This window comes from Saimiri boliviensis, chromosome 16, assembly GCF_048565385.1.
Source record: "Saimiri boliviensis isolate mSaiBol1 chromosome 16, mSaiBol1.pri, whole genome shotgun sequence".
Lineage (NCBI taxonomy): Eukaryota > Metazoa > Chordata > Mammalia > Primates > Cebidae > Saimiri > Saimiri boliviensis.
The window spans coordinates 68,403,516-68,426,709 of record NC_133464.1 but is presented as its reverse complement, the minus strand read 5'-3'; the positions used below and the strand labels follow the sequence as shown (position 1 = coordinate 68,426,709).

Sequence of the window (23,194 nt, the reverse complement as noted above, 5' to 3'; positions counted from 1 at the left end):
GAGCGGCGGAACGCTGATCCCGGGGACGGTGGGAGGTGTCCGGGTCGGAGGGAGGTTCGGGTGGGTCTCCCGCGGCTGGCGGAGCCCGACTTGTCCCGCTGGGAGAGCGCGAGTCTGAGTGGAACGCCGGACAACGTGCAGAGCGGGCGGCGCAGTCATGTGAGTTGGGTCTCAGAGCCTGAACAACGAGGTGTTGTTTCTCTAGGCGGCCCTTTCTCACCCGGGTCTTCCCCTCCGCTCCTCCCCTCCCGCCCTTCGGCCGGGGGCGTGACGCACGCGGTCTTAACTCGCTCGGGACCGGCCCCAGACCTGCAGGGCGGGTTCTCTGGGCGGGGTGCAAATGGTATCTCGCCGAGCGCCCTAGGGCATGGGGGACGGTCTCCGGGGGAGGCCGGCGGCCGGTTCAGGGGGCTGGTTGGACGGCCGCGGGCGAAGCTCCCTCCACGGTGCTCTCGGCGGTCGCACGCGCCCCTTTGGGTGCCGAAGCCCCTGCACCCTAGAGTCTTGTGAAACTAGGGTTGGGCTGCGGCCTCCCGCGCCTACTGGAAGCGGCCAGCCCTGGATAGCGTAACGATTTTTTTTTTTTCTTTTTGGTCCGCGATCTGCGAGGTCCCGTGGCTTTTCCAATTCTCTCTTGCCTTGAGGCTCAAGAACAGTTGTTTTAACCGATAGTCTTGGAGGACCTACAGTCTACCCGCAGAGTAGTCTTGTACGTTCTTTTGGTGGGAATAACTTGGTTTAAGGCAAACTTTATGAGTTTCCTTAGGTTTCCATTACAGCAACCTCCCCCAAAGCCAGAAACGAACAGAAGGGATAAATGTTTTGTAAGATGTTCCTTAGTTTTTCATAAGGATGACCGTAACAAGTGAGAAATTTTTGAAAGCCGTCTTATTTAAGGGAATCTTGTAATGAATCAGATACAGACTTTTCTTATCGCTGTTGGCAACAGAATTTCCATTGACTATTCCAACCAGGTACATAATAAAACAATTATATAACAAGACAAGATTCAGTAGCAGGCACATATATTTCAAGCTTTAAAAAAAATGTAAAGCATGCAGAATTTTACTTTTTAAGTTTTAAATGAACTTAGACTTGTTTTCTCCTTTTCAGGGCGGACTACTGGAAGTCACAGCCAAAGAAATTCTGTGATTACTGCAAGTGCTGGATAGCAGACAATAGGCCTGTATGATCATTCCGCTATTAGAGATTCAAATAATAATTGTGTTGAATGAAGTGCCTTTTTTGATGTAAACTCACTTCACAAAGCACTTTTTGTACATTGCTTTTGCTTTTTCAAAACATCAAAAGATTTCTGCCTTCTTGGTCCCTTGTGAAAGCTGTGAGCCTTCTTCCTTTTCATCACCCTAAAGTTGATTACGTATTAAGTGAAATTATTTCTCTGTAGCTTTTCGGGAAATGGAGAATGAGTAGGTCATCTCATTCATGTTTATGCAGAACCTACATTATAATGGTGGTGTTCATAATACTGTCATACACAAAGAATTGCGGAAAGCCCTAGTTTTTCTTGCATATTTTCTGCTCTAGAACTAATCAGATGTATTTAATGCAGAGTTGCATATCCTTAGATGGCTAAATTTTGAAAGAACACCATATTCCCTTTCTCATGAAACAGAAAGTAACAACTCTGTTATGTGTGATATTAGGCTATCTCATAGTTGAGATCCAGTGTTGAAGGTTTAAAGTAAAAAGCACACCACTGATTTTTCTCCCCTCTCTTGCATATCTGCAAGGTGTTTGGGATTTGGATTTTTTTTTTTAATGTTTTGATGTTTTTGGATAGTTGCTATAAGTTCTTGACTGTCTTGTTTTACCTAGTTACTTATGAATAAATACCATGAATTTTTAAAACCACACAGATCACTTAAAGTTTCTCTTTGTTGTTGGTACCCAGGCTGTAAAATGAATTTTGTGAGTTATCCAGAGTAAGTAATCACTTCTAGTGTAGTGTCTTCATCTTCTTGAACCACTAATACACATTGACTTAACCTTTAATTAGAAACAAAATTAATTTTGAATGGTCCTTTAATATTCTTTGTGTAATCAACTTTAGGAAACTCAATATATGAAAAATAGAGGACGATTGTCTGCTTTACAAGTCATACTTTAAAGATGTATTCACAGTAGTATTTTAGAATAACTCAGTTAATGCATCGTATGAGATTTGATTGACAGAACTTATTTTACAGAGCTTACCGGGAATTTCTTACTGCATTTAACCAGAGACCTGTAATTTAGGGAGCATTTCTGATTGTTTATAAATAGATAATTGGGCTTACCTGCCCCATCCCCAATCATCCAGTTGCCATTACTCTCCATAGGTTATCTTTTTTTTTTCATTTTCTTGTCTGTCCTTCCATTGTTTCTATATGCATGTAGACACAATTTCTTATTCCAGCATACGTAAAAGGTAATATACTGTATATATTGTTCTGCACTATCGTTTTAAAAAATAAAACAGTATGTAACTGGAGCTCTCTCTGTATCTATACATAAAGAGCTTCTTTTTCTCTATTACAGTAGCCTATGAGAATGTACCATAGTTTAACCCAGGCATCCCCAAATTATAGGAGGCTATTTATCTAGCCCCCGCCCCGCCGCACTTCAGGAAGGGGCACCTCTTTCATTGGTGGTCAGTGAGAGGAGCACAATATGTGGCGGCCCTCCAACAGTCTGAGGGACAGTGAACTAGCCCCCTGTGTGAAAAGTTTGGGGACGCCTGGTTTAACCAGTCAGTCCCCTATAGATGGATACCGTATTGTTAATAGTGCTGTAGTCAGTAAGCTTGTATATATCATTGTTTTGCACATGTGCGGTTATATCTATAGAATAAATTACCAGAAATGAGACTGCTATGTCAAAGGGTAAACATATTTGTGGCCTTGATAGATATTGCCAAATTGTTCTCCATAGAAGTATATTTTGAACCATTACCATATTGTATAAAAGTGTTTGCTTATGATTTATGAGAAATCTTAAAATAAGTACTTTTCTCCCAATTTTGAGGAATAAAGCAATAAAATCATTGTTCTCTATGTCCTTCCTTGTGGCAAATAGAGCTATAAAATTCTAAAGGCTTTTGATATTGAAAGTTGTTTTAAGATTTTTTTTCCCAAGCCTTTCAGCTTCATGTCCTGTTTGAGTCCTCATTACAATCATAGTCACTAGATTAGTCATCACAGGTACCTTGTATTTTTCTCCATTAATAAGGTCATCATGGTTTATTTTAAGAACCAAAGGGAAAAAAAAAAAGAAATTATATAACTCAATTAAAAAAAAAAAAAAAGAAATGATATAACTCAATTAAAAAAAGCAATGATATAACTCAATTAAAAAAAAGAAATGATATAACTCAATAAAAAAAAAGAAATGATATAACTCAATTAAAAAAAAGAAATGATATAACTCAATTAAAAAAAGAAATGATATAACTCAATTAAAAAAAAGAAATATAACTCAATTAAAAAAATGATATAACTCAATTAAAAAAAAAAAAGAAATGATATAACTCAATTAAAAAAAAAAAAGAACCAAAGGAAACCTAGTCAGAGGACATAAAAATAAACCACGTAGTTCCCTAGCATCATTTGATTAAAAGGCCAATTTGCATTAAATTAACATTTTCATCTTTTCTGCCATTCATTTTAATTTTTTCATGTTTATGAGAAAATTGTTTATGATGTTTACTATGAATTTTATGATGTTTATGTAGTTTTCTTTTTGTTTTCTCTTTTTTCCTTTCCAAGAGTGTTGAATTTCATGAAAGAGGAAAGAATCATAAGGAAAATGTGGCAAAAAGGATCAGTGAGGTAATTTAGATTGTTTCTTTGCTAATTTTCCTATGCAAATGTCAGTCCTTTATCTCACTTTTACTGTTATGTATGTCTTATATAGATTAAACAGAAAAGCCTGGATAAGGCAAAGGAAGAAGAAAAGGCATCAAAGGAGTTTGCTGCAATGGAGGCAGCTGCCCTGAAAGCATACCAAGAGGATTTGAAAAGGCTTGGCTTAGAGTCAGGTAAAAAAAAAAAAAAAAAAAAGCAGCCAGCGTGTTTTAAAAGTAACATCAGAGGTCATGCTAAGTAAGCTTTGATTGTTTCCATAAAGAGGTTATAAACTCAGAGTATACTCTTAGTGTTTTCATTATGCATCATACATAGTCCTGTTTAGACTATGGAAGTTTGCTCATGCGCTTCTGTTGTACTTTTAATGTTTCATGTTTTAACACCTTCATTCATAGCAGCCACACTAATTTTGTGAACACCTAATCCTAGTTTTATCCTAGGTAAGTGGTTCATTTCAGAGACACTGAGTTTTTTAGGTATTCTGGTTATTTGGCTAAAAGACACTATGCATTTAAAAATAGATCTTAGGCTGGGCACGGTGGCTCAAGCCTGTAATCCCAGCACTTTGGGAGGCCGAGGCGGGTGGATCACGAGGTCGAGAGATCGAGACCATCTTGGTCAACATGGTGAAACCCCGTCTCTACTAAAAAATACAAAAAATTAGCTGGGCATGGTGGCGCATGCCTGTAATCCCAGCTACTCAGGAGGCTGAGGCAGGAGAATTGCCTGAGCCCAGGAGGCGGAGGTTGTGGTGAGCCGAGATCCGCGCCATTGCACTCCAGCCTGGGTAACAAGAGCGAAACTCCATCTCAAAAAAAAAAAAATAGATCTTAGGTTATAATTACAGTTCACTGTGTCCATATGGTCAAAATTGTGAGTCTTGTATATTTATATGGGTGAATATGTAGTGAGTTAGACTTTTGTGAACAATTAGCAGATTTTACTACTAGAAGGAAGTTGCAGATGAAAGACATTATTTAACTAGACAATCTTGTCATTGAATTTAGGCTTTAAACTGGGAATGTTTTATGAGTAATTCTTCTGTATCAAATTCATTTTCCTTAAGCCAAGCATATAGCAGATCTCAGTTCATCTTGCGTAGTGGTTGCAATGGTCAACCTGTAATGGTATTTTTCTAATAAAAATGATTTTCAATTAAGGTATTAAGCAGAGTACCAGTTAAGTTAATTGGCATTGTCTTCATTAAATAAGAACAGTTGTAGCCAGACTTTAAAATATTATCCTGAGACATGGGTAATTAAAAGATGTTTGGTTCTTTGAAGATGAAGCCATATGTTCCTTTTGAGAGGAAAAAGGATTTATGCATTCCTGGAGAATTAGCAGTAGGTGAAGAAGTTCAGCTGTCGTCAATTACATGCATTGAGAGAGTCCATTATGCTGCCCTTTGAGTAAATAAATTTTACCATTTTATATTTAAATGGATGTTTCCTATTTAAAAATATGTATATATGTACATATGCATATATATATATATATATATATATATAATATATATATGTTTTGTTTTTTTTTTCTTTTTTTTTGGAGCTAGAGTCTCACTCTGTCACTCAGGCTGGAATGCAGTGGCATGATCTCGGCTCACTGCAACCTCTACCTCTGGGTTAAAGTGATTCTCCTGCCTCAGCCTCCAGAGTAGTTGGGACTACAGGCACCCACCATCATGCCCAGCTAATTTTTTGTGGTTTTGGTAGTTATGGGGTTTCATTCACTGTGTTAGCCAGGATGATCTCGATCTCCTGATCTCATTATCTGTCTACCTTGGCCTTTATTTATTTATTTATTTATTTATTTATTTATTTATTGAGATGGAGTTTTGCTCTTGTTACCCAGGCTGGAGTGCAATGGCGCGATCTCGGCTCACCGCAACCTCTGTCTCCTGGGTTCAAGCAATTCTCCTGCCTCAGCCTCCCGAGTAGCTGGGACTACAGGCATGCGCCACCATGCCCAGTTAATTTTTGTATTTTTAGTAGAGACGGGGTTTCGCCATGTTGACCAGGATGGTCTTGAGCTCTTGACCTCGTGATCCACCTGTCTCAGCCTCCCAAAGTGCTGGGATTATAGGCGTGAGCCACCGCACCCGGCCTGCTATTTATTTATTTATTTTTTGAGACGGAGTCTTGCTCTGTCGCCGGGCTGGAGTGCAGTGGCATGATGTCAGCTCACTGCAACCTCTGCCTCCCAGGTTCAAGCAGTTCCCCTGCGTCAGCCCCCCAAGTAGCTGGGACTACAGGTGCATGCCACCACACCTGGCTAGTTTTTTATGTTTTGGTAGAGACACGGTTTCACCATGTTGGCTAGGATGGTCTCCATCTCCTGAGCTAGTGATCTTGTGATCTGCCTGCCTCAGGCTCCCAAAGTGCTGAGATTACAGGTGTGAGCCACCACGCCCAGCTTTTCCTATTACATATTATCATAGCGTTGTTTTTCCAGATAGGATGTATATTCCTTTAAAAGTACAGCAGCCGGGCGTGGTGGCTTAAGCCTGTAATCCCAGCACTTTGGGAGGCCGAGGCGGGTGGATCACGAGGTCGAGAGATCGAGACCATCCTGGTTAACATGGTGAAACCCCGTCTCTACTAAAAATACAAAACATTAGCTGGGCATGGTGGCGCGTGCCTGTAATCCCAGCTACTCGGGAGGCTGAGGCAGGAGAATTGCCTGAGCCCAGGAGGCAGAGGTTGCGATGAGCCGAGATCCGCGCCATTGCACTCCAGCCTGGGTAACAAGAGCGAAACTCCATCTCAAAAAAAAAAAAAAAAAGTACAACAATGCAGTACAAAGAAAGGAGTTTTTAAAAACTCACTAACTGTTAAGATTTTTTGCAGACCTCTTTTCTAGATTTCTTTTTAAATTACGTATTTTGTGCTGTGATCCATTTACAGGTTGTTTTATTTTTTCCCTCAACGATATGTCAAATGTATCTTTTCTTTTAAATAATTAGGGAGATACATCATTTTTACATGGTAATTAAGAACACAAACTTTGGAGTCAAACAATTTTTTCTTGCTAGTTATGATTTTAGATTAAAACTAAGTAACATTATGGTATAAATTGCTTAAGTGACCACACATAACAAATGTTTAATGAACAGTAGCCACTGTTATTTTGTCTCTATACTATAATTTATTTAATTTTTTCCTGGTTAACATTGGTTAGCTTAGAATTTTTCAGTGTGGTAAAGAGGGTAGCATTAAGCATCTTTATGCACGTATCTTTTTACACTAATTTGTCTCTGTAGGTTCAGTTTCTAGAAGTGATATTACAGTATCAGTGTGAATATATTTTATATTGATAGCTAATACCACATTGTCTCCAGAAATGGACTGATTCACATTTTCACTAGAACAAAAATGAGATTATTAACCTGTGTTACAAGTAATTACCCAATCTATTGGGAAGTAAAGCCATAAAAACTAATTTTTTTTCTTCTTCTTTTTTTTTGAGACAGGTCTCACTCTGTCACCTGGCTGAAGTGCAGTGGGACAATCATGGCTCACTGTAGCCTCCACCTCCTGGGCTCCAGTGATCTTCCCACCTCAGCTCACCACAAGTCCCAGCTATTTTTTAGTAGAAACAGGGTCTCGCCATGTTGCCCAGGCTGGTCTGGAACTCCTGGGCTCAAGCAGTCCACCTGCCTGGGCCTCCGAAAGTGCTGGGATTACAACCGTGAGCCACTGCCCCTCATCAAAACAACCCATTTTTTTCAAACCATTGTAAATACCCGATCTGTCAGACTAATACTGGATTTGATCATTCTTTTCAGTACTTACTGAACTTTTGCAAAACAAAACAAAAAATTTCTTTGAATATTAGCAAAAGTAAAGGTTAATTGGTTAGGTGTCGTGGCTCATGCCTGTAATCCCAGCAGTTTGGGACATTGGAGTGGGAGGATTGCTTGATCCCAGGAGTCAAGACCAACCTGGGCAACATGGTGAGACCCCACTTCTACTACAGAATAAAAATAAAAAATTAACTGGGCATGGTGGTGCATACCTGTAGTCCCAGCTACTTGGGAGTTTATTTTATTTTATTTTATTTTGAGACGGAGTCTCACTCTGTCACCCAAGCTGGAGTGCAATGGTGTGCTCTCGGCTCACCGTAACCTCCGCCTCCCGGGTTCAAGCAGTTCTGCCTCAGCCTCCCAGCTAGCTGGGATTACAGGTACGTGTCACCATGCCTGGTTAATTTTTGTATTTTTAAGTAGTGACTGGATTTTACCATGTTGGTCAGGCTGGTCTTGAACCCCTGACCTCATGATCTGCCCACCTCAGCCTCCCAAAATGCTGGGATTACAGGAGTGAGCCACCGTACCCAGCTGCTACTTGGGAGTTTAAGGTGGGGAAGATTGCTTGAGCTGGAGAGTTCAAGGATCCTACTGTGGGCCATGATTACACTACTGTACTCCAGCCTGGACAAGATAAGAAAAAAAAAGTAAATTTTAATTCTCTGAATTCCCTTTGTAATTTTTGTCCATTTTTTCTATTAGAATGTTTGGTTCGTAAAGGATCTTTGTTTGGAATATTAGCCCTTTGCCATATTTATTGTAAATATTTTTTCATTTGTCATATTTTTTCTTTTTATTTTATCATACAGAATATTTCAATTTTTATGTAGTCAAATTTAACATTATTTTACTTTGTGTTTTTTTCATAACTATCTTTGACATGGTTTTTGTATTGGTATAAAAAACAGGAAAGGGAGCAGGGAGTGGGTAACAGCTTTACTTTTTTACCATATAATTAACCAGTTATTCTAAAATCTTTCTTTTTAAACATGCTTTATTTCCATTTTTTAATACATTTTTTTATTTTTACAGATTTAGGGAGTGCAAGTGCAGATTTCTCATATGCATATATTGCATAGTGATGCAATCTGGACTTTTAGTATACCCATCGCCTGAATAGTGAACATTATACCCAATAGGTGATTTGAAAACCTCTTTTTTTAAATGATCTATTTTTTCTCCTCTGATATGAAATACCAGCCAACCAGTTGGGTCTGTATCTGTACTATTCTGTTTCAATCATGTTTGCCTATTTCTATGTCAGTTTCACAATGCTGGATATTTTTTTAGCCATATTTTAGAATAAGTTTTAATACCTGGTAGAACTAAATTCTCCTTATTCTTTTTATTATAGTTTTCCTATCCTTGCATGTTTGGTTTTCCACATACTTTATAGTAGTGTGTCAAGTTCTCAAATGAATCTTACCAGGTTTTTGATTGGAATAACATTAATGTTTTATGCCAGCAACAAAAAAAATAATGAAGTTACTATGCCTGCTTTACCCTTCTCTCTTCTCTAGAAATTTCAGAGCCAAGCATGACACCAGTAACCAGCACTATCCCACCCACCTCTGTATCAAATCAACAGAAAGAAAAGAAAGAAAAGAAGAAAAGAAAAAAAGATCCTTTAAAGGGCAGATGGGTAGAAGGCATAACCTCTGAGGGTTACCATTACTATTATGATCTTATCTCAGGAGGTAAGTCATTTAGGCATAAGACGGGTAAAGAACAGTCCCACTAGTAGAACAGAACGATTTGTTTTATGTTAGAGTTTTTATATAATATTGGAACACTTTAAATAATGAAAGACCGATCGGTTTTTCATTTTTGCCCCGAAAGTGAGAAAACTATGTGCCCTTTGGAAAGGTACCCTTCTCATAGTAACTGTCAGACTTAGTCAGAGCCTTTAATAATGGCTTTCTTAGAAATAAATTATAGCTTTATATTTTCTCAATAGAACCTTATAAAAGTATGAACTACATGGAAATAAAGAATTTTGTATAGAAATAAGGAATTTCAAATCCAGTAAACAAAGTCTGGGGTACTTAAAATATTTTACAGTAGAGATTTTTTTCTAGGAGCCAGTAACTGATTTCTTTTTTCTGTAGCTGTCTTGATTGATTTGATATTGTTTACTGAAAAATGGCGTTGTGTATTTTATTGGAAACTAATATCCAACAGAAAAATACTGAGTGCCATGGCCAGACAATGGCTCATGCCTGTAATCCCAGCACTTTGGGAGGCCAAGGCGGGAGGATCACTTGAGGTCAGGAGTTCGAGACCAGCCTGACCAACCTGGTGAAACTGCATCTGTACTAAAAATACAAAATTAGCCAGGAGTGGTGGCACACAGCTGTAATTGCAGCTGTGTAGGAGACTGAGGCAGGAGAATCGATTGAAGCCAGGAGGCGGAGGTTGCAGTGAGCCAACATCACGCCATTGCACTCCTGCCTGGGCAACAAGAGCAAAAGTCCATTTCAAGAAAAAAAAATACAGTGTCGTTTTACAGTAACAATATCAAAAACATCTTTTGTTTTTCCTAAAAACTAAATGTATTTGGGTTTTTTACTCCATATACATTTTAGAATAAATCAGTGCATTTATTCCATGTTTATGTAGCATCTTACTCTCCAGAGTCATAAAATTTAGCGACAGAAATAAATAACCTTGATATAAGGAAGAATTTTAAAGTGTTATAATAAAAGTGTAATTAAGATTATATGGGAACTCAAAATAATGTGAAATTCATTGTGATTATGTAGCTTTGAGAGATTATCACAGGAATTACTTTTGAGCTGATCTCTAAATTAAGATAAGGATATCAGGAATGATGCCTTACACGCTATTGTATCCCTAGCACCTAATATAGTGCCTAGCACGGTGCAGACTTCTTTAATGCATGTTTTGATTAAAAGAGACTTCAGTAGATTATTAAGAGGTATAGAACCTAGACAGAAAATATGAACCAGAAAAAGGTTTGAAAGTATTGTGAAATAGTCATGTGGTGGAGGTAAAACATGCACTTCTTTGAAGATGTCTTAGCAGAGTAACACTGAAAGGTTGATAGGGCTGGGAGAATGATGGTGCCATTGACTTAAATATGAGATACAGGAAAAATAAGTTTAATGGGGACAATAATGAATTAGATATGTTGGATATGTTGAATTTGAGGTACCTACAGAATATTCATGTGACAATTTTTGATAGCTAACTGATGGTTACAGTCTGGAGCTGAACAAGATTGAGTCTGTGATGTAGATAATATGATAACCTTTAGGAGTATATGAAATCACAAGCAGAGAGAATAGAGCTAGAAGTAAAGGTGAGTGATACACGTATTAAAGGAATGGATAGAAGGAAAGCCCGCAAAAGGTTAATAATGCTAGGAAGGTAGGAAATAAGATCAGAGAGTTAATCATGAAGAAAACCTTGGGTTACAATGTTACTGTAATGACTATTATGATTAGGTTCATAATTAGCTTTGAACTGTGTATAAATAGTAATCTCTTAGAGTTTGCACTGAGCTTTAAGTGACACGCATATTGTACTTTAGCAATGAAGATACCATAAGTGATTATGTACTAATAATTAGAAGCCTTTCTCAGATTTACTTAGAAACTATTATTTTTCTCCCTTCCAGTGTTTATTGCTTGCTTGCTTTGTTCAACCTCCTACTATATATACTCTTCCTCTCCATGATACTTGGTTTAAATTTCTGCATACTAGTTGTTTCTCTTGAGTCCTTAATCAAGATTGTCTCAATCTCCCTTGCCCCAAGATACCAAAGCCTATCTCTTTCCTTTGAAACTTATCAAACCTGAATTTTATAAAACCTTTAAGAATAGCCCTGCCTGACTCTAAAATTCCTGTGGAAGTTCCAGTAACTTCTGATCCCTCATTCTGTCCTTTCTTCTTTATTACACAGCATTCACATGTATTCTCTGCACAGTATTGGGATGTATGGTTTTTTTTTTTAATTTTTCAAATATGTTTTAAACTGTAGGCTTGTAGTGTTTTATGCATAATGACTGTCTTTTAAATTTTGTCCAAGTTTCATTTTTCGGAAAGTATTTTTTTAAAGCAAAAAGATTTTATAAATGCAATATATTTTGCTTTAAGCATCTCAGTGGGAGAAACCTGAAGGATTTCAAGGAAACTTAAAAAAGGTAACTGAAGCATATTAATAGTGTTTTCGCTTTATTCCTTAAAGTGATTGGTTTCTTGGGTTTTTGTAGAGTTTTGTTAAGCAACTTTACTTACAAATACCCCACTCCCTCCACCCCCAAACTGTGTCCTTTTTCTCCTATAATGCTTTTGTTAGAAAGCTGGGTAGAGATGAAATAGTGGTATCTGGCCGGGCACAGTGGCTCACGCCTGTAATCCCAACACTTTGGGAGGCCGAGGCGGGCGGATCATGAGGTCAGGAGTTCAAGAACAACCTAGCCAAGATGGTAAAACCCTATCTCTACTAAAAACTACAGAAAAATTAGCCAGGTGTGGTGGTAGGCGCCTGTAATCCCAGCTACTTGGGAGGCTGAGGCAGGAAAATCACTTGAACCCAGGCAGCAGAGGTTGCTGTGAGCTGAGATCGTGCCATTGCACTCCAGCCTGGATGACAGGGTAAGACTCCATCTCAAAAAAGAAAAAGAATGATACCTATCCAAAAACTGTATTCAGGGCAAATATTAGTTGGTTTGCAGTCTGTTGCCATTCACATATCCCTGGTCCATTTGGAGATAATTGTTCCTGGCTTTCAAAGGTGAGGTATTCTTTCCTTGAAAGTTGGCTCAGGATTAGCAAAAACCAAACTTCCTGGTCATGATTAATACTACCACCTCTAATACCCAGGTGTATTAGTCAGTTCTTGCATTACTATAAAGAAATACTTGTGAAACTAGGTAATTGATAAAAGAGGTTTAATGGGCTCACAGTTATGCAGGCTATACAGGAAGCATGGTGGCATCAACTTCTGAGGAGGCTTCAGGAGACAAAATCATGGCAGAGGCCAGGGAAAAACAGTCACATCTTACATGGCCAGACCAGGAACAAGGGGTTAGCAGGGAGGTGCCACACACTTTTCAATGACTAGATCTCAGGGGAACTTGCTCACTATTTCGACAGTAGCACCAAGGGTGGATGGTGTTAAAACCATGAGAAACCGCCCCTATGATCCAGTCACCTCCCACCAGGCCCCATCTCCAAGATGGGGGATTACGATTCTACATGAGATTTGGGTGGGGATGCAGATGGAGATCATATCACCAGGTGTCTAGAGGAGAGGAAAGGGTGGCTGACTCTCCCTGAGTTATTCAGTAGAAGATCATCATGGTTATTCTCAGTTTATGCTGGATTTTTTCCTCCTATTAGACAGCAGTGAAGACCATTTGGGTAGAAGGTTTAAGTGAAGATGGTTTTACCTATTATTATAATACAGAAACAGGAGGTAAGTATTACCTTTTATTAACTATTTAAAATTGTACCTGAAGCTGCTTATTGGCCTGCTGATAAATCATCTGAACTTGGAGATTTTAGTATATGATAAACATATTTGTATAGCAAGCATGAATTATTTTTTGTAATTTAAAAACAATACAGTAGAAAAGCAAAAAGATTTCAATTTGTATTATATTGTGCTGTTTACCAATGTTCTCAGTTGATACCACATACATAAACTTAAAAATAGAATCCCTTTAGCTTTCTCTGACATTACTGTTTTTATCATAATTATTTTAGAAATATAATCATTACCTTGGAAGGTAGCTTAGAGATCATCTAGTTCAACTTGCCTTTTCCTTTTAAAAAATAAAACTGTGGCTGGGCGCAGTGGCATACACTGGTAATCCCAGCACTTTGGGAGGCTGAGACAGGTGGATCACCTGAGGTCAGGAGTTTGTGACCAGCCAGACTAAAATGGTGAAACCCCATCTCTACTAAATAGAAAGAAATTAGCCAGGTGTGGTGATGTGTGCCTGTAATCCAAGCTACTTGGGAGTCTGAGACAGGAGAATTCCTTGTGCTCGGGAAGCAGAGGTTGCAGTGTGCTAAGATCATGCTGTTGCACTCTAGCCTGGGCAACAAGAGGGAAACTCCGTCTTAAAATAATAAAACTGAAGCTTTTTAGCAGTAGGTAACAAATTAGTAAAAGTGAAAACTTAACGGCATTTTAGTTGCATAAATATTTGTGAAGCATGCATAATCTTGTCTAATTGTTATCTAAGACTTTCAAATTAATATTTCATCTAATTTAACATCATAAACTGCAGTTAAATTTATCAGAACATCTAGAACATTAATTTAACTTTAAGAGAGGTTTGTTTTTGGTTTTTTAATTCCTGTTATCATTAGCTCATTGCATAGCATTAAACTTTTAGGAAGAAAAGTCCCTTTTAACCTCCAAGTAGATATCTAGCCTGCCCAGTTACAGCAGTGTTTATATTCCAGTACAATTAAAGTTTGGGATTTTTGTACATGTAAAATAGTGTAGTGATATAATATAGCTTTAGAGCTAGACAGATCTGAGTTTAGTGCACGGTTTCTTTCTTTACCAATGACATGACTGTGGGCAAGTCACTGAGTCGATAGTCACTCTTCAGTGAAATAGAATAAACATGTGTGTTCTGTAAGATCATGAATGCCATATGTCTATGAAGTTCCAGAAACAGTGCTTGGCACATAGTAGGTGCTTAAAAAATTATTTATTGAGCGGGGTGCAGTGGCTGACTCCTGTAATCCCAGCACTTTGGGAACTCAAGTGAGGGGCGGATCATTTGAGGTCAGGAACTCATGATGGGCCTGGGCTACATGGTGAAACCCTGTCTCTACTAAAAATACAAAACTTAGCTGGGCATGGTGGTGCAACTGGGAGGCTGAGGCAGAAAAACTCACTAGACCCCAGAAGGAGGAGGTTGCAGTGAGTTGAGATTACGCCAAATAAATAAATAAAATAATTTCTTTAAAGTTCTATTGTTACTTGTGTGAAATGTGGATAAGGAAAAGTAATGTTTTTCTTAACCCTGCTGAGAACTCTGTATTAAGGTGCTTTATATATTGATTTGCCTTGAATGATTTTGGTTTATTCCTCAACCAGAATAATTATTAATATCAGCCTCTTTCACTCTTAATACTCTGCCAGTTGAACAATTGTTCACTTTTTTATTAAACTACAAAGTAATTAGAAATAGGGAATTAACTACAAAGTAATTAGAAATACTATTGTTTTACTAAAAGCCAAATGAACCACTGGATGGCAGTAAAGTTCAATCAGTTGAGATTCCCATTCCCCGCCCTCCCCACCAAACCACCATATAAAAACAAGAACTTAATATTCACTTAGTGCTTCACAATATAATTTCACTCTATGACAGTCTTAGGATTTTTTTTTTTTTAATAACTGGGACAGGGTTTTGCCCTGTCACCCAGACTGGATTGCAGTGGCATGAACATGATTCATTGTAGCCTGTATTTCCTGGGCTCAAGCAGTCTTCCCACCTCAGCCTCCTGAGTAGCTGGGACTATAGGAACATGCCATGATGCCCACTAATTTTTAAATTTTTTATAGAGACATATCTTGCTATGTTGCCCAGGCTGGTCTCAAACTCCTGGGTTCAAGCAATCCTCCTACCCTGGCCTTTCAGAGTGTTGAGATTATAGGCATGAGCCACTGTGCCGGGCCAGTAAATCTTTGTGATAGGTAAGTTTCAGGAAATCTCTTGTATGCTCATTATCAATATGTTTCCTGAAATTGGTGTCAGGTAAATTGTGAACTGTTAGAAATGTCACCTAGTTCTTAGGTCTCTCATTCCATTGGAGTTACAGTTTATACATCTAGGTAATCCAGTGTGTTTGAAATCAATTTCTGAAAGATATAAGAGCAAGAGATTTGGGAACTCTTTTTTATTATCTTCTTGATCAAGAGGTAGTATGAAATACGTACAGTATTGTCATTTAATAATTGTAAGTGATAAGAAGTGTTACATTGAAATTACATCTGAATAGAATTGATAACTAAATAACCTGTGTTGAGCAGAATCGAGATGGGAGAAACCTGATGATTTCATTCCACACACTAGTGATCTGCCTTCTACTAAGGTCAATGAAAAGTCCCTTGGCACCCTAGATGAATCCAAATCATCAGAGTCGCCTAGTGATTCCGATGGGGAACAGGAAGCAGAAGAACGAGAGGTCTCTACAGAGACAGAAAAGCCAAAAATAAAGTTTAAGGTAGGTTTTTAAAATTTATCTTCACATCAGTTTTTCTTTTTTGAAATAGAGTTTTGCTCTGTCGTGCAGGCTGGTGTGCAGGGGCGCGATCTCAGCTCACTGCAATCTCCACCTTCCTAGTTCAAGCAATTCACCATGCCTAGCTAACTTTTTGTATTTTTAGTAGAGACAGGGTTCCACCATGTTAGCCAGGATGGTCTTGATTTCCTGACCTTGTGATCCGCCTGCCTCGCCTCCCAGAGTGCTGGGATTACAGGCATAAGCCACCCACCATGCCTGGCTGATAACAACTTTTGAAAAGCTCTACAGACCTTAATTCTTCTGGTAGAACATAGATACTAAGTCAAGACATATTTTGGCAACTGGATAAATAAAATCAGGAACACTCAGAGCCCATGAGTCAAAGCAGAGAAGACACAGTATAGCATTGAGCAATGGTTGAGATTGTTGGCCTGAGAAATGAAGGAAAATCAAAGCTTTCCTACATAACCCAGGGTGCACTTAGGATCTTGTCATTGCCTGCAGTTTCTCTACCAACTTCATAAATCTTGATGAAACTTAGAGCAAGAGATATGTTCAGTTGGCCGGGCGCGGTGGCTCAAGCCTGTAATCCCAGCACTTTGGGAGGCCGAGGCGGGTGGATCACGAGGTCGAGAGATCGAGACCATCCTGGTCAACAAGGTGAAACCCCGTCTCTACTAAAAATACAAAAAGTTACTGGGCATGGTGGTGCGTGCCTGTAATCCCAGCTACTTAGGAGGCTGAGGCAGGAGAATTGCCTGAGCCCAGGAGGCGGAGGTTGCGGTGAGCCGAGATCGCGCCATTGCACTCCAGCCTGGGTAACAAGAGCGAAACTCCGTCTCAAAAAAAAAAAAAAAAAAAAAAAAAAACAAAAAAAAGAGATATGTTCAGTTTACAGAGAAGCAGCAGCAAAACCTTCATTGTAGTTGCCATTTCACGGTGATTATAGCCAGCCAGATTTAGGTAATCCAGTATCCAGTTTAGGATAGAAATAATTAATTTATTCTATCAAAATGAATGTGTTCCAACAACAACAAAAAAAAAACTACAGGCCAATATCCTTGCTGAACATAGTTGCAAAAATCTACAACAAAATACTGGCAAACTGAATCCAGCAGTACATCAGACAGATTAAAACACTATGATCAAAGGATGCTTTATTCCAGGGATGCAAGGATTGTTCAAAATATTCAAATGAATAAATGTGATTAACCACATGAACAGAATTAAAAACAACTATATTATCAGCTCAATAGATAAAAAGCATCTGATAAAATCCAGCATCCTTTCACGATAAATACCTTCAGCAAACTAGGCACAGAAGGACGATACCTCACAATAGAAAAATAATAAAAGCCATATATGGGGCCAGGCACGGTGGCTCAAGCCTGTAATTCCAGCACTTTGGGAGGCCGAGGTGGGCAGATCACCTGAGGCCAGGAGTTTGAGACCAGCGTGGCCAATGTTGTAAAACCCTGTCTCTACTAAAAAAGCAAAAATTAGCTGAGTGTGGTGGCATGTGCCTGTAGTCCCAGCTACTCAGGAGGCTGAGGCAGGAGAATCACTAGAACCCGTGAGGCAGAGATTGCAGTGAGCCGAGATCACGCTGCTGCACTTCAGCCTGGGTGACAGAGTGAGACTCCGTCTCAAAAAAAAAAAAGTCGGAAAACAACAGATATTGGCAAGGATGCAGAGAAAAGGAAACACTTTTACACTGTTACTGGGAATGTATATTAGTATAAACTTTATAGAGAACTTTTCTCGGATAACTAAAAGCAGAACTGTTAATTCAATCCAGCAGTCTCACTTCTGAATATCTACCCAAAGGAAAATAAATCATTACATAAAAAATACACCTGTACTTTTACATTTATTGCTGCATTGTTCACAATTGCAAAAACTTGAAATCAACCTAAATGTCCATCAGTGGAGGATTTGATCAAGAAAATGCAGTATATGTACACACCATGGAATACTGCTCAGCCATAAAAAATGAAATCATACCTTTTGCAGCTATGTAAATGGAACTGGAGGCCATTAACCTAAGTGAAATAGAAAGTCAAATACTACATGTTAGTGGGAGCTAACCAGTGAGCACATAATGGACATACAGAATAGACTAATAGAAGGTAGAGGCCATAAAAGGTGGGAGGGTGGGAGGGAGGTGAGTTGAAAATTTTTCTGTTTGGTTCATTCACTGTTTGGGTGATAGGTACACTAAAAGCCCAGACTTCACCATGACATAGTATATACATGTAAGAAATCTGCACTTGTACTCCCTAAATTATTTATTTTATTTTATTTTATTTTATTTTATTTTTTTATTTTTGAGACGGAGTTTCGCTCTTGTTACCCAGGCTAGAGTGCAATGGCGTGATCTTGGCTCACCGCAACCTCCGCCTCCTGGGTTCAGGCAGTTCTCCTGCCTCAGCCTCCTGAGTAGCTGGGATTACAGGCATGCGCCACCATGCCCAGCTAATTTTTTTTTTTTGTATTTTTAGTAGAGACAGGGTTTCACCATGTTGACCAGGATGGTCTCGATCTCTTGACCTCGTGATCCACCCACCTCGACCTCCCAAGGTGCTGAGATTACAGGCTTGAGCCACCGCGCCCAGCCCCTAAATGATTTTTTAAATGATAAAGTAGGAAAGGGAAAAAAATATGTTCATTAAAAAAATTTAAAAATACAGATAAACAAGGACAAACTGCGTATAATCTTGCCAACTCCCAGAAAAGTTTAAGAGAGGCACAATTATAAAGAGAGTCACTATTGGATATGCAAGTCAAATAAGAAAGCAAAAAGAAGTTAAGAAGCCCTGTTTATATGTCCTTAATTGTAGAACTGAAGACATTGATATGATAATTTAGGGAGCCTTTTCATGATATATCAACATTTCAGATGTCTTGGAAAACATAATCAAGCATTAAAGTTCTTCTTTGCATATTTATTGTGTTACGTGCAAATTTACATTGAGTTAGTGAATTACTGTTAATGAATCTAGAAACAATACCGTTAAAAGCCTTAGTTAAGTTTTATTTTCCTCCTGATAGTTTTGGTTGAACTGTATTATTTCTTGGCTTTTACATTGCAGGAAAAAAATAAAAATGGTGATGGAGGAAGTGATCCAGAAACAGAAAAAGAAAAAACTATTCAGAAGCAGAATGTATTAGGTTCAAATGAAGAAAAACCCAAAACTCTTAAGAAATCAAACCCATATGGAGAATGGCAAGAAATTAAACAAGAGGTTGAGTCTCAGTAAGTACCTGGAACTTTAATCCCACTGTTATTACAAGTGATTTTGTATCCCAGTACTTCCATAAATTGTAGTAAGTAATTTCAAGGATGCTGTGCTTATTAACAGTATAGATTGACTGGGTGAGGTGGATCACCTGAGGTCAGGAGTTTGAGACCAGCCTGGGCAAAATGGCAAAACTTCCTCTATACCAAAACAAACAAACAAACAAAAAAAAAAAACATTTAAACACTTAGCAGGGAATGGTGGCACGCACCATGGTCCCAGCTACTAGAGAGGCTGAGTAGGGAGGATCACTTATACCCAGGATGTTGAGACTGCAGTGAGCCATGTTCACACCACTACATTTCAGCCTGGGCAACAGAGTGGGACCTTGTCTCAAAAAAAAAAAAAAAAAAAAAAATTTTTTTTTTTTTCTGTAAAATCTTGGTAAACAATGTTGCAGCAACTCTTAAGTAATTACTAAGCAAAGTACGTTTCTATAGGATTCAGTGTTGCTATTTAGTTTTATAATTTAAAACAGCCTCTGATAACTAATAGCTAAGAAGGTCCTTGCTAGCCAGGCAAGTGCAGTGGCCCACGCCTATAATCCCAGTACCTTGGGAGGCTGAGGCAGGAGGTTCACTTGAGCCCAGGAGTTGGAGGCTGCTGTGATCTATGATGGCATCACTGCACTACAGTCTGGGAGAAACAGCAAGACCCTGTCTTAAAAAGAAAAAGAAGATCCTTGGAATAAACTGCTTTCTGCAGAACACGATTCTCCAAATAGGATGATACGTGGTTTTCAACAGGTTTTATGCTCTCAGCTACTTAGAGTTAAACCTGACCATCTTTCTGGTCCATGTTCCAAAATCTCACAGAGGGAACTGACGGGTGTGATGTGACTAACTTGCTTTTTCATGGACCTGTTGACTGTCTGGGGACTACAATACCGTGATAAACCCTTTTTAATCAGGTGCTGATCTCAGGACCACTCAACTAATTATGTATAACTAATCATGTAGATAGTCGAAGGGCTAGTTCTTAGAAAAGGAGTGTTAGGCATACAGCTCCATTCAGCCTTCTACACAAGGAAAATGAGATCTTGACTCACTGCAACCTCTGTCTCCCAGGCTGAGGTAATCATCTCACCTCAGCCTCTTGAGTAGCTGGGACTATTAGGCATATGCCACCATGCCCAGATAATTTTTTTTTTGTAGCAATGGGGTTTCACCATGTTGCCCAGGCACATCTCGAACTCCTGAGCTCAAGTGATCCTCCTGCCTCGGCCTCCCAAAGTGCTGGGATTATAAGCGTGGGCCACTGCATCCAGCCCCCTTATCCCTTTTTTTTTTTTTTTTTTTTTTTTGGACGGAGTTTCGCTCTTGTTACCCAGGCTGGAGTGCAATGGCGCGGTCTCAGCTCACCGCAGCCTCCACCTCCTGGGTTCAAGCAATTCTCCTGCCTCAGCCTCCTGAGTAGCTGGGATTACAGGCACGCACCACCATGCCCAGCTAATTTTTTGTATTTTTCATAGAGACGGGGGTTTCACCATGTTGACCAGGATGGTCTCAATCCCTTGACCTCGTGATCCCCCTCCTCGGCCTCCCAAAGTGCTGGCCCAAGCATTTTCTTAGATAATGCATCCTTGGTGCAACAGGAGCAAATTAATAGATAGAACTTCTCCTGGTATGTATCCACCTGAATAAGTGCTCAGTATCTTAAATAATATTGTAAAGTCAGTATTTTAGAATAGTTCCTACTTCAAAATGAGCAACTTCTAATGTATTATCATTAGAAAGGTGATCTTGGGGCATTGGTTATATGAAAACATTTGTCTTACCCTGTCAATTACTGATTTTTTATTAACTCTGTGTTCCAGTGAGGAGGTAGATTTGGAACTTCCAAGCACTGAAAATGAATATGTATCAACTTCAGAAGCTGATGGTGGTGGAGAGCCCAAAGTGGTATTTAAAGAAAAAACAGTCACTTCTCTTGGAGTTGTGGCAGATGGAGTGGCCCCAGTCTTCAAAAAGAGAAGAACAGAAAATGGAAAATCTAGAAATTTAAGGCAACGAGGTGATGATCAATAGTTGCAAGAGAGCTTTTTGTATATGCTTTTAGGACAGAATGGAGATTTATACCTCTAAAGTTTATCTGTGTGTGTTTGTAAGTACTTTGATGCTAAAAATTTAGATTTATTCTAAATGTATTTTATGTGAATTAAAATAAATCTTTTTTCATGTGAAATTTATTTTGGTTCCTAAAATGGAAGCCTATCACATTGCATTGTAATACAGTGTATTATGTTCAGTGTCTAAAAATTGCTAATTATGTCATAATTTAAGATGCTATGTATCTGTTATATAAAACATGGAGAAACAGGGCCTTTATTGCATTTATATTCATATGAACATACTTATCAACTGCACTAAAAATGCATTACTTTTGCACAATGATGTTAACTGTTGTCCAACAAATAAGTACGAGAAGATTCACAGCCCAGTGATGATTTGGTTCTGAGGCTGATGTTAGAAGGCTGATGTAAAAAATGCATATTGGCTTACCTTACTCAACTTAAGGTCAAAGGCCAACAACCAGGAGCAGCTCAGGTACTTCGGATGTGCTTAATATGGAGTGAAAACTGGGCCAGAGATGGAAATGTATATTTGCCCCAGTTCACTTCAAAGCAGCAAATGTTTAAGCAAAGTTCAAAAAAAAGCTTTGAACCAGGCGTTGTGTTAGGAATCCAGGGATAAAGATGAATGAAATATATTTCTATTCTTCAGGAGTTCACATTCTAGCATATTCCTTTTTTCCCCCAGTCATGTGCTCTTTTTAACAGCCTTGTATGTACTAGAAAAGATTTTTTAAGGTTTATGTAAGGTCTCTGGCTTCAGTAAAAGTTTTTAGTTTTAAATTAGTAATTTCTCACTTTCTGTCTGATTAAAATTTCCTAAAAAGTAAAATTTTCTTATTTAATCCACTTAGTAGTTACCTCTCTTTTACTTTTCAAATTCATAAAATTATATTTCTCATAAACTGTATAGTATTTAACTTTTGGTAGTTAATACTTGTCTTTTTAAGATTACTAGTGTACATGTAAAAAAGAATAGCTTATTAAAAACTTTGTCAAAGAATAAGTTTTGTTTTTATTTTAATTCCAATCAGAGTCATCTTAGCATTAGTGAGGTAGTATTTAGAGATTTGTCTTTGCATTTTTTGAGTCTACTTTTTGAGTATTTTATGAACGTGAAAAGCTAAACTTTCCCTTTCATTAGGAAGAGATTTTATAATTCTTGGTAGCCCATTTGTCATCTAGCTGAGCAGTGCATTTTGGGACTTCACTTTTCTCAGTTGAAAAAAATTAATGGACTGTAAATGGAATGCTCCTATACTTTAACCCACATTTAAACAATCTGGTTTTAAGGATTGCTCAGAAGAGACGATAATAACAAACAGCAATATTTTAGTAAGTCAAGTCATGAAAAATAGTAATATTCTGTCTGCTTTGGAGGAATAGAGAGCATATCAGCTTTCAACTGTCTTGGATGTTTTTATAAGTATTTGATATTTCTATTACCTTTATATATATATATGTATATGTACATACATATATATGTATGTCTGAAAGTAATTTTTAAAATAAATATGAAAATCCAAATAATAGAGAAATAAGTTTTAAAACATCTCAGTAATCTCTCCCCCTTCATGACCACTGTGGGATTTTTCCATTTTTTTCAGTGTTAACACTAGGTATATGGGTAACCCTAATGACATCTGGACCTGTGAGGTCCACTCTCTGGATGAAACCATTTCAAAGAAACATGATCCAGACAACCAAAAGTAGTTTTTTTGTTAGTTTGTTTTTAAATGCAGTTTTTAAACATTCCAAGAACTGAACTAGGAGAATCAACCCTACCAGATATTTATGTGTTAAAAATCTGTAAGATACAATCAAGACAGGGAATGGTGGCTCATGCCTGCAATCCCAGAACTTTGGGAGGCCAAGGCAGTGAGATTGCTTGAGACCAGCTTGGGCAATATGG

At 38.3% G+C, this 23,194-nt stretch overlaps 1 protein-coding gene across 1 annotated transcript; it reads left to right on the top strand.

The window, feature by feature from the left end:
• The first annotated feature begins 17 nt into the window (after positions 1-17).
• WBP4 (WW domain binding protein 4) lies at positions 18-22,288 on the top strand. The gene is made up of 10 exons (XM_039473149.2): positions 18-159; positions 1,114-1,186; positions 3,768-3,830; positions 3,916-4,039; positions 9,192-9,368; positions 11,791-11,837; positions 13,039-13,114; positions 15,698-15,891; positions 19,005-19,168; positions 21,028-22,288. Coding segments are annotated over exons 1-10 (1,131 nt in total). The 5' UTR covers positions 18-157; the 3' UTR covers positions 21,239-22,288.
• Positions 22,289-23,194: the final 906 nt, after the last annotated feature.

Bases quoted from the DNA above. Each gene is read 5' to 3' on its own strand.
- WBP4 (XM_039473149.2), top strand. The intron at 4,040-9,191 runs GTAAAAAAAAAA...TCTCTTCTCTAG, and splicing joins AAGGCTTGGCTTAGAGTCAG to AAATTTCAGAGCCAAGCATG. The intron at 11,838-13,038 runs GTAACTGAAGCA...TCCTCCTATTAG, and splicing joins TTCAAGGAAACTTAAAAAAG to ACAGCAGTGAAGACCATTTG.